Genomic DNA, 12,491 nt, shown 5'->3' on the forward strand with positions numbered 1-12,491 from the left:
ATCCTACCTAAATTATTTTATGTAGGATGGCTTGATTAAAGTTTGTTTACGTTTTTAGACAGTCTCCATGTGATTTATGAAATGTTACAATAAATTATTTCTTTATGGGGTCCTTGTTGAGGGAGGAAGGTGAAGAATGAAGCCAGGATCAGTGGAAGATCTAATGAAACCTAAATTAAGCTTTTAAGGGGAAACTAGAAGGGAAAAGGAAGATCTCAACAACTCCTAGAATTATTATTTTGTGTGACTCGTTAAAAATGTAAAGTCAGTCGCTAGGTTGTTTAAAATATTGGTAATAGTACTAACCAATGAAACCCTTAAGTAATAAGTTTCATGTCTGCTTTGAGAGAAATCTGCGTAAAACCCTCAAGATTACTGTAGCAATTTTGATGTAATGAGGAAGGGAATTCTTTCAGTGTGTTGGAAATCTAGTAAGTTCCATGCAAGCAAGTAGCTAAACCCTTATGAGCACCTCTAGTCTTGTTCTGGCTGTCGCTGATATGCATCAGAGTACTTAGGAAGTATTTTATTTACAAATGAAACCTTTTTATCTTCTCTGCAATTCTGTAGTTTTTTCTGTTGCTCTCTGATAAAAGCGCATTTTTTGACCTGTCTCAAGATCAAAACCTATATCCCCAGAAAGGGAAAATACAAGAAGCTGCTGTTAAGACCCCATTCTGCATGTTTATTTTGTCTTCCTCTCCACCAGAAGCCATCTGGATGTTGCTTTGAAATAGATGGATTATGGATAAAGTTATCAGAAGGGATTAGTGTGATTAGAAAGACATTAATCCTGTCAAGAAGTAATAGTCAAGTATTAACCACCAACAGTTGTTCCTAGAATCATGTTTGTTTTCATTCATCCCGTACCCTCCCTCGCAGTCTCATTTTGTAATTGCATGCTGCAGAAAAGACCTTCCTAAGCAAGTTCTCCCAGTGAGGCCGGGAAGCTCCTCTAACAGCTACATTAGAGATGATTATATTACAGTTGAGCATCATGAAAGTGAAGTGCTGGCTTCACTAATGCTGCTTGATCAGGCAGGCAGGCTGGCACTTACCTTTTCGTCAAGGTCAGTGCCTTCAAGTTTCAACATGGTAATAATCTCCATGTCCACAGCACAAGCCATTTAATCATCTTAAAATGCTTTACTAATATAACCTAATATCATACAGGAAGGCCGTATCTCCATTTTACGGACAAGGAAACAGAGAAATTAAGGCACTTCAAAGACAAACAATTTGCAGTGAAGAAAGATATTTCTGAAGTGATGTCTGTATTGCAGTGGACCATCAGACTTTTTCTCGTCTGGGCCCAGCTATCTGTGCTTTCATGACAGGCTGCTTCACTTCCACGGAGGTACCATTTACAACACTTTGCAACAACAAAAATAAGACTCTTTACAGTAATGAGAGAAAGAGATAAGAAACTTGCTCTGGCTCTTCCTATAGTTTGATGCTTTATTTCGCTCTTAGTCTCTAGTGTAGTTACAATTATTTCAGCAGTGAGAAAGAGGGGTCAGAATGACTTTTTCTTTCCAGGATATTCTTTTGTTTCCTTCTAACATGACAGAATACCTACAGAGCAAGACACCGCCATGGCTGCGATAGAGAAGCCTGCTGTTCTCATCACATGCAGAAGTGATGGTGGTACTGGTAGGAGGACCATAGCCTGCCCCTGTCTGCTTCACCCTACATGGTCTGCATTTAGTTAGAGTGGTCTAGTTTAGTTTTTTCATCTCCAGATATTATATCACACTGCACGGGAACAAATGCCTAGTTAACACATATATACATATGTAATATGCAATTACATATTACAGACAATCAAGTGGCATCTTGGTTGGAAGCTGGTGCCACCCTACATCTCCAGTCCCATCCACCTACTTTTGAGTGATGCCAGGACCTCTCATGTGGCATGACACCATTTGTATAAGTACAGAGGAAGATAAAATCCTGCAATAATCCATGTTCACACCTCAAACTAAGCTGGATCAGGTAGGTGTTGAGCACTTGCTGAAGGACAGCCCATTAGTACAGATGAACACTCTTTCTGTGTATGTTTGTGTACAGTCCAGATGGGCAATAAGATGACACCCAGGCTCTCTGTGAATTTTACTCAGACTCAATAGTTTTGCAGATTGCCAGTGTACTAACGCTTCTGCTGATCTGAACACAACTAAGGAACTATCATGATCACTTGTAGGCAGGGGAATGATTCCCAATGTCATCTATTATTAAAAGTTTCAGAGTACTACAGCATAGTTTTCTAAGGAGATGAGAAGTCTAGAATCATCCTGAAGGCCCAGAGGTTTACTAAGGTTTGCCTCCTTTGAAAATCAAGTAATAGGAAACAGCATTTTAAAAGTTTAGATGTCTTGATATAAATGAAAATGGTGTCTATGCTTAAAAATAACAAATAAAAGAAGTGGAAACTGTTTTACAAATAGGACCGTTGCAACAGTTTCTGCATGGTTAGATTATCAGCCCTAAATAGCACTTGAAATGTGAATTAACTTTTCAGGGTGCCTCAGCACATAGCTATTTTACTAAACACAGTGGAAGCCCAAAGGTGTCAGGCATGATGGAAGGTCTGGCTCGTGATCTTCAAACAACAGCAAACGAACAGTATGTCAGAAGATCTCGCCGTCTGGAATACACTATTTGCAGTGATTGTGTTTACAGCTGGGCTGCTGGAAAAGAAATTGAAATCTACAAAAGAAACCAAATCTACATTTCTAGTACATCATAACATGCAGCTTTTTGAGATTCTGTTTTTTTCAATAATGCTTTCTAAAATAGTAAGAGTTTTATTTTTCACCTAAAATGTTGAGGTCTCCTTTTCCTTATTAACGCTTGTAACTGTCAATGATAAACTGACATACATGGCAAAAATCCTGCCAGGAATTCACATCGTGCATTGTATTTTCTTAGTGTGTAACAGGAAACCTGTTTTTATCGACTAATGTAAACAAGGCAGGACTTTGTTCAGGACACAGTGAAGATCAATGTCCAACGGCTATTCCATCACCACTTCCTCCCAAATAGCTCAATATGCAAAGCTACTGTGATACATCTGTGAATGCTGGAAGGGATGAACAGCAACCTGTCATCACTGACTGATAAAGGAGATCTGAGACACTGTAGGATAGCTCATGCAGAATTCAGGCTGGCTTGTTGAATTTAGCTGTTCTGATAAAAATAAATAAATAAATAATTTCCTAAATTCAAAGGTCAGGATGCAAACGAAACCAAATTATCTATTCAATATGGATGTGCAGCTTCACATCTGTGGAAAGAGCCAAGAATCTTAATAGTACTTGATTTTCTGTTCTGTCAGTTCTTTCAAGTGTTTTTAGATTAAGAAAAGGGCAAAAGGATTTGAAACACGAATTTGGATTATAAACAAATGCCAGACTTACTCAACTGTTTATAGTTCATACATGTTTCTATCCTAAAGAAATGGGGGAATCCAGCCAGCCCCTCAAGCTTCACAGGTCATTGCTGTTTCTTTTGCAAGACACAAAGTATTTTAGAGCTCTTAGAGGATTACAGGAAAATTCTGTCAGGTCACAAGATGCTCATACCCCAATTGTAATCACTCCAGTGCTTTCCACACCCATTTACTTGGTGACCGTAGATGTCTATTGCACATCGCCAGATCCCTACTGACACTGCCGAGCACAAATTATTTTTGTACTGAGTTAGTCCAATTTTGTCATTATAACATGCATAGCTCTGCACCATGTTATTCTTCATTGAAACAGTTTGGACCACTAGGTTGCACAAGCCAAAAAAACCACTAGAAGACGGTATGGGATCTGACCACTAGACTCTGGGTTCCTAACCACAGCTAAGAACATCGATAGTGTTACAGATTATAAGTAGTGAAACTTCTGAAGAGATCTGAGGCATGGAAGAGGGATTCTTAGTAAGATTTCCTAGGAAGGCAGAATGGAAATTTCTTCCACAAGCTCAAGCAATCTCAAAGCATCCTTTGGAGAACTTTTGGGGTAATCTGACATAAATTCCGCTATATAATAGTGATATGGATAATTTAAAGTAGTGTAATGGTGCTAAGTGAGATTGCTCTCTGACCAGTTCTTCTTACCATTGGGTAATCCTTCCCTTTCCATTTCCCCAAGTACAGTTTTGCTTTTCACTCTGAAAGTAAATATATTATCCACTCTTACCATCTCCTTGAAACTCACAACTCCAGACTGGCTTTCTCTACAATAAAGACTGCAGATTGCATTACCTAGGAAAGGGCTAACAGCTTGTTCTCGTTGTTCTCATTGTTCTCTCAATAATTATTATAATAATAATAATTTTTATTATTATTTACATTACAGCGATAGACATGACAGGTAGTTCAGAAATGGGACATTATACACACTTCACATTATCACTCAGGTACCCCACAGATTTTCCCGTACTAACACAGCGGAAGGTTTATCCTCCTCTGTTGGGGAAGGCCTGTTCCCGAGTGCCAATATTTCTCTATTGACAAGGTAACCCAGGTGAAATAGAGGGGAAAATCCAGAGTCTAATAATGTGAAGAAAAAACCCCATGTTTCCAAGAGCGATTTAATTCTATGGGAAAATACAGCTGCTTTGGTACATTATAAAACATTGTTCTGAGCAGGCTCCTCAGAGAGCCATAGGCAGCATTTTGCAGCTGCTCCTCAACACCTCGCTAGATAATACGGTACATAAATTTGATTGCACTTGATTACGCCCCAGTTTGGCAGCTGCACAAGCATAAGAACAGAGCGACTGGTATTTAGGAAAGAACGACCAGAGGGAATAGCTTAACTCATACACAGCAGAAAAGACCAAGCCAAAACTGAGCAGAAGCTTATGTTATCTATCCTTTCCTATACAGCCTTCAGTTAAATTGTGTGCATTTGTCAAGACAACATAGAAAGTATCTCTCAGTACCAGGAAGGGTTTAGAAGAAATGGTACCACACGTATTGTCATTCATGTAAAACCAATATTATTGAGTGAATTAATTTTAGCTGTCCTCTCGGTTTACATTTCATGATAAAAAAAAGAAAAAAAGAAAGATTTCATAGCCTTTGAGAGATCTGTATTTTCCTTCTGAAGAGACATTATATTGACCATATCAGGCACTGATTTATAATCATGGTAGGACATCTAGATTGCAAATTTCAGTCCTGGTCTCTGAGTGGGTCAAATTTTTCATCCCTAGCAAAGTGTAAGCTATAGTAGTAAAACAGACAAATAATCTCCAGTCTGTGGTCTATTACCAGTTTCATCTACAGCTGACAGCAAGCAAAACAGCGCACGCCACCATTGACCCAGGCTAATGGTCTGTCTCCCAGCCTGTTTTTAACCAAACCCGAAACTCCCAAAGAATATACCATTGCAGTGAAGTGATTGAGGGTTATGCCTGCAGGGACAACTGCAGACAGACATGAACTCGGCTCTGCCGTCGCTCTGAGCTGCCAAGGCTGGTCCGGAAGCCATATAGCCACATTAGTCCTTCGCAGAGGAGCTTGGGCGCAAAGCCACGCTAATGCGGCTATACGGCTTCCGGCGGGGATCCGGCACCGCTCTGCCGAGTTTGGCTGGTGGGCTAAGTGAGCTCACATCTGCTTGCACCCAGAGCATCTCCACATCCGCTGGCACAGTTTATATAATTGTCAGCTCTTCGAACGTAAGTAATGGGTCCCGAGAGGCAAAATTCGGTATGGCACAGTCCAGCTGAACAACAACCGAATGCCATTAGAACAGAATGAGCAATATTTTTCATTAGCGGGATGCTAAAATGCCGGTGCGCTCCCCAAATCAGAGGGCTGTGGAAAAAAATATGATATGGGGAAAAGAGTACTATAAAGGAGTAGTTTCTAATTAAACACTGGGCTTTAACAGCATGAGTAAGAATGACCCACTCAGGAATTGAGCAGAAGGATAGGGGATTACCAGAACTGATGGCATTATGGACAGGAATCCCCTTAAAGAAAGACAGTTCTATATTTAGCATACCGTATTTAATTCAGCAACAAAACCCCAATAGTAACAAATATTTATTACTACCCCCAAATGAGCCTTCAAATAAATATAAAATTTTATTAGCACACACAAGATATTCAGAGGAATGATCTTTGTAATTTTAAAAAATACAGGTAAAATCTGTTATTTAGATTTGACTATAAAGGGAACAATCTTTCTTTAACAGATTCTGCACATGGAAAAGGACTAAATCTCTGCTACTTACTATTTCTTAAACACCTGGAAAATGGGCAGTGGCAAATAAATACCAAACATAATAATTATCCGAAGCTTAAACAAAACAAACTACAAAGGGAATACTCACTGGGCTGACAAGCCTGTTAGGCAGCTGACCAGTTCAATTCCGCCCTGGCGATTCTTTCCCACAAATAGTCTCCCTGCTTACTGCTAATCACAGTCTTGGAAAACCGGGCCCTATTACCAGATAAAAGCTTGGGACAAGCTTTTAACAAGGAGGGTGTTGAAATAAAGGACGCGATATTTTATTACATATACAGGTATACATAAAGGACAAAGAGAACTGGATAGGTTCAGCTGGTGTAAACCTGTGTAGCTGGCTTTAGCCTGTTTTTCTGAAGCAGCAAGGCTTATGCAGTCAAACTCCGTGTGTGAGAGCCCTCGCTCACTGCACCTCTGCCTCTCCAACAGCAAGGGAGAGCTGGAGTTCCTCTCTGGGGTAAATGCTGCAGTGTCAGCTCTCTGCCTACTGGAAGGACTCCATGCCAAAAAGAAGTACTATAAATGCCTCAGTGGTGGTAAATCTTTCAGTCAGAGTTTGCAGTTTCTTCAAAACCTCATTCCCAACAAGATGCAAAGCTGTAACAGCTCAGGTTTCGGTAACAGCCTCCCTAAAAACCATAAGTCGATGCAGTTACGCTTACTGAAAATCAAGTTTCTGGCCCACTGGAAGTGGATCAGTACAAAACTGGTAACCCGAGATGAAGATGATGGGGCAGGGAACGGGCACAAGGACAAAGACGCTCCGAAGGGAGGTGACAGCCTGTGAGTTATGGCACAGTCCCTGCCAGCTCGGCTGGCCCACGCTCCGGCCAGTGCCCGTGCCTGGCACTGCTGGCACGGATTTGGTCAGAGGGTTTACATTATCTTTAGCAATAGTGAGACGATATTATTGGGAAAGTTGAGTGTCTGCTCCTCTCCCAATTTTTTTTGCTTCATGCAGAACACGTTGACATCAGATTTGATTATTTCAAGGATTTAAGAAGTTGAGAACTAAAGTGATCCACAGGTATCTCTGCCAATCAACGTGCCCTGAAGGCACTACCTGCAGGTGAAGAATACATGTGTGTGCAAGTTTATAATTGACCATAGTGAAAGAAAGCAGAGATTTTATTATTTTCTGGGCAGGTAGCACTATTAGAAACCTCCTCGGAGGAAGGGCCTCGCAGATGCCCAGGTCCTCACGCCAGACTGAGCACCCACAGCTCGTGGTTCCTCAGTCTTCCAGACAGAGCCACCTCCTGGCAGCAGGGTGTAATACAGACTGAGCCTCCTCACACGCCTGGAAGCGTGTTGGATGGAAAGAAAGATGGTTTAACCAACTTGAGCACCTTGGGCCAGCTGATCAGCAGATATCTGTCTGAAGACCTGGCCCCATGGTTTTTAAGCACATCAGAGGAGCCAGGGCAGGATGCACTCTGTCACTGCCACGTATGCGTGTGCCTGTTTGAAAACCTAGGATATTTACTGAAACCTTTTGCATATAGGAGAGAAAAGATATTATTTGCATTGCAGTTGTCAAATGAGGATCGAGACCTCTGTTCCAAAGAGAATCAGGGAACTTCATATCTCGTGCAGTCAATCTTTCAGGCTTCTTGAGGACATTCCCTTCCCCAACTGCAGTAGGAGCTCAGGCAGGGTGTAAGTGTGTAGCTGTGAATTCAGATTTGGCTCTTATTCTCTCTGAGTTCTCTCAATATTCCCATTCCCAGGTTTAAAAGTAGTATCCTATCTTTATACATACAATAAGTACTATACATCTGATAACTGCGAGGTCTAACATTTGGTCTTGTAACGCTCCTTTCCTGAGCATTCCTAGGGCAGATACAAACTGTCAGACTATTTGTTATCATGTCTTTCTTTACGTTGCTAACAGAAGCAGCATCCTTTGTTATGTGAGTACCTGTTCTCATCACTAAGAAGAGAAAACTCTATACACGAGACACTTGGTGGATACTAATAGGTATGAACAGGGCTAAAACTCAGGCAGAGGATAAGGGAAAATGATAAATACTTCTTTTAGAGTCATTGTATGATGCTATGAAGCTTGTTTATGTAACCAGATAACCCAAACAATATCAACCCCCACCCTTAATGAAGGTCCACGTCACAACAAAAACAAAAGCTCATGAAGGGCTCAAACTGGAAAGCTAGTTTTACTGGTGGTTGCTTTCTCAAGAGTTTTATGTCCATGGGAAAACAAAAAGTAAGACCCCAGGTGAGAGGAGGTATCGGGAACAGGTACAGGAGTGCTGGGATACAGCACTTCCAAGCGCTGGGGCAGAGCTGGGTAAGACAAGGAACAGTACATTGAAGAAACAGTCTCCTGTTGTTCGACTGATTTCTTTTGCCTTCAGGATCTTTTAAAATAAACACAGTTCAACCAGAGATACCTGACTATGTCATCAGTTTCTCCTTCCTAATGGATACAATCTGCAAAGTTCCTGTTTTAATTCTCTAACTATCAGGTCAAAAGAGGGATACTACAAATTTTCAGCCACTTCTGTTTAAGGCTGAATCTGTGCCAGTGACCTGTAAGTGCGAGATTTTCTAGTCTATTATCGGTCTTCTGAGCAACACACTTGCCACCTTTTACTTCTGCCACAACCCTTCAAGATAAAGTCTGGACTTGGAGGCAGCATATTTTGCACTGAGTGCCTCTTTCAACGCTCCTTTCTCACCTTCACTTTTCTTTACAAGTATTTGGTTTTACTTGTTCAAGAAAAATTCATGAAAAAATTTGCATGAATTTCGATTAAGAGAGTAAAACGGTGCTGTACCCCTGGCTTTTGTAAACAATAATACAGAGTAATTTAGAAGATAATTTAAATGTTATTACTCTCACAGGACAGTCTGAGAATATTCCAAATCCACAAAGAAATTTATTTTAAAATGTTCATGCAGACTGGTAAAAACACAGAGCACTGGTTTACTTTTTCGTTTTATGAAAAATATGTATGGGAAATACTGTGCTTGTTGTGAAACACAAAAAAAAAGGTCCGTACAAGAATGTAATTATATCTGGAGTATTTTTTGTTTGCAAAACCCTGATATTTCAGTATGCAATAGCAAGTGATGTTTGTTATACAGGGAGATAGACTCATGCTGTCTTACAATGAGAGCTAATCCCTTTGAAGATCTGTAAAGTTTCTTCTCTTTCTTCCCCAGAGGATAGTGTCCATCAATTCCAACAGTGCGGCTCAAAGGTTCACTCCTGACACATCTGTAGGTAACCCAGAGCTATCACAGGCTGTGTCAGAGCAGCTCTTCCCCACTGTGCTCTTTCTCCTCCCGGCATTTCTAAAAACCAAGGGGATTTAAAGAACTATACATTTCAAGGATGGGGATGTGACTCTCCTACCCCTTTCTGTCCTTAATACATCACTTCCTCACATGAGATTCTTATTGTCCTTGGAAAACTCTCTTTTCACCTCTCAAAAAAAAAAAATCCAACATATTTTATCTTGATGTTCTCTACCTGCGTGGGACAGAACCAGGTGTGAGCCTATGGTCTTACTACGGCCAGTTCTCAGCATGTGAGCACCATGAACCAGCTTCCCTCTGTGAAAAACTATGAGAAGGTAGATGCAAAGGTAGATGATTTAAAAATAAAATTAGTGCTGGGTTGTGTTTATTTTCAGCAACTCTCAGTGATCTGAAGCTTAGAAATGTATCTTTTTCTTAAAATGGAAGCTGAGTTTTTGGCCTTAGTTCTAGAAGCTGAGGCTACAAGAAAAGGCACCAAAGAGTGCAAGATATTTTACTCAGATCTGGTTAGGTCTAAGTTATCTTTGTTACTCTCCGTCTCTCCTTACTTCTTCTGTCAGCATTGGGCTGAGAGCTTTGGCCATCCAACTGGTATTTGTGATTGCAGTCAGTTGGAAGACAAGACAAATTTAGAGGAGAGAAAAAGCTATCCTAAATTATCCTAAATTATGCAAAGGCAGCTGCCATGCACCATCCCTCAGCACCAGGATCTAGATCATTAATCCTGCCACCAATAAAGTGCACCACTAAAGGTTCTGCCTTTAATGTACTAAGAAATCACTTTCACTTCCACCTGAAGCCAGGCACATATTATTAGTTCACTGCAGACACGTTGTCTTTTTTTTCTATATTCATCATAATACAGCACATCTCTCAAAATACTGTAGAAGACTATAAATTAACGGTGCTTTTTCATCTTATTTGAATGGTGTATTATTTCAATTGTTTAGATTTAAGGTAGGCTTTTTGATAAGGTGCATTATTTATTCCATATATTTAACTTCTAGTTAGCTTGAAGGAAAAAGTCCTCCCATTACAAGGAAAGAAGAAAACATCACTTAAAAAAAAACCCATGAGTTTTTATTAAAGTAATACCTATATGAGGTATTGCATAAATGCTCCTATTGATTAAAAATATGTTTGTAGCTCCACTATAAATATGAATATACAGAAGTCAGTGATTGCCCTGGCACTTTGATATTAATTCAGTTAAAACCAAAATAGTGGTGATGCCATGTCTCATTTAGGAAACTTCAAAAGTTATTGGAACAAGCATTGTCCTCACTTACCTTGAGACAACCAGTGGGAGAATCAACATTTTCAGCATCCTCATCAGTAACTCCCCAGGAAACTGGAAATAACTAATTTCCTAGAAATACATGGAGAGATGCTTATTGTTTTGAGGTAAAGACTATCTGTCTTCATAAGTCCTGCTAGAGCTGTGGATCAGATAACATCAGTAAAATCTGCAGCTTTGGTATATAAGGTGCCAAAGATAGTAGTCTTTAGAAGATCATTGTAAAATTACATCTTTAAAGTACATATTCTCATGTAATTCAACAAAACCACACTACATCGTTTGTTCCTTTATAAAGGAAGACAAAAATGGAATATGCTGTCTCTTGGGAACTACTGTTAATAGGTTGCCCTGAATAATCTCTTGATTCTGCATTTTGTATGTGTATGGTGTGTATGAAGATGTGTATGTAAATGTGTATTAAGATGTGTATGAAGCTACTGCTTGGACATAAAAGAAGTCCAAACTGCAGTTAGCAGTAGCTGAATGAAGAATTGTTTTAGTTTAGTCCCACTTACTAAGTGCCGTATTTTTTAATTGAGATTTATATTTTGTGCACAACCAATGCATTCAGCAATGCAAGTTGCTCTCTCTGTTCTGTCTGAGCAACACAGCAGAAAGACATGAGTACCTGCAAAGAGCTTAGCTGAAGTGCGCTGGAGGAGAAATCCCCAAGTGACTTTAATAACATGGTCTGTTAATGATGAAAAATCTCAAATTTATCAATATAAAAACACCATTGGTGTAATATAATCATCTGTACCTCTGTACATCTGATGATGAAAATTGCTCCCAGTGTTTCCTTTAGAAGGATATGTTCCAAAGTAATATAAAATCCAATGAACATATTGCACTACCAGTTTCTAAGAGGTCTATATTAGATGCTACATTTCATCTTGCTTAAACACCCACTATTATTATCATCCACACTTGGAACATTATAATATGCTTATGCCAGACTTACTAGGTGTCTTAAAGACCAGAACCCTTTGCAAACGTATTGTTTGAGAATGCATGAAAAGACCCAAAGAACAAGTGTAGGTTAACAAGCAAACAAAATTAAACAAATTTAACGAACACACATACGTGCTTTTTGTCATCAACAGTCCAATCCCGCAGTTCCACAAGTTGCTATGCCTTTTGTTACATAAGTATGGTATTTTCCGTGTAGTGAGCGACTGCCGCGGCACACGTACCTGCTGGGAGAGCCGCCTCGTCCTCAGGAAGAAGCCGAGAAGACACCCAATGGTGACCGACAACACCGAGAGAATGAGCAAACCGTTTCTTTTACAGACATCCTTGATCCGAGCGAGGATCGCCTCAAAACCCACTGCCATGCTGTCCCCCCTGCTCGCTGGAGAAGAATCAGCATCCCATGGAGAGAGAATTCGCTCGTTCCTCTCGTTCGGGTAGACAGATCTAGCTCTGTATAGATCAGATCAAAGCACTTCCAGTTCTGCTTAGCTGACCTGCAAGGTCACCCCTCTGCCAATAGCCACCAAGCAAGCAGCTGGCATTATTGTTCCAAATTAATACCGACAATCCTATTATCGACTACATCATTAAGACCCTGGAAGAAGATTAGGGGGCTCTGGAAAATTAGAACAGAATGCAGTAGTATTTCTAAAACAAGACTGGTTCAAAACAAAGTGACA

At 40.1% G+C, this 12,491-nt stretch overlaps 1 protein-coding gene across 1 annotated transcript in view; it reads right to left on the reverse strand.

Annotated features, from left to right (window-relative positions):
• Nucleotides 1–12,173, reverse strand: part of SLC1A7 (solute carrier family 1 member 7) — a 56,063-nt gene extending 43,890 nt beyond the window's left edge. The window contains exons 1-2 of the mRNA XM_074151306.1: nt 12,033–12,173; nt 10,829–10,908 (exon numbers count right to left, since the gene is read on the reverse strand). Of these exons, the coding sequence (XP_074007407.1) occupies nt 10,829–10,908; nt 12,033–12,173 (221 nt within the window). The remainder of the gene's footprint in view (nt 1–10,828; nt 10,909–12,032) is intronic.
• Nucleotides 12,174–12,491: the final 318 nt, after the last annotated feature.

The sequence above is a fragment of the Numenius arquata genome, chromosome 8, assembly GCF_964106895.1.
Source record: "Numenius arquata chromosome 8, bNumArq3.hap1.1, whole genome shotgun sequence".
Taxonomy (NCBI): Eukaryota; Metazoa; Chordata; class Aves; order Charadriiformes; family Scolopacidae; genus Numenius; species Numenius arquata.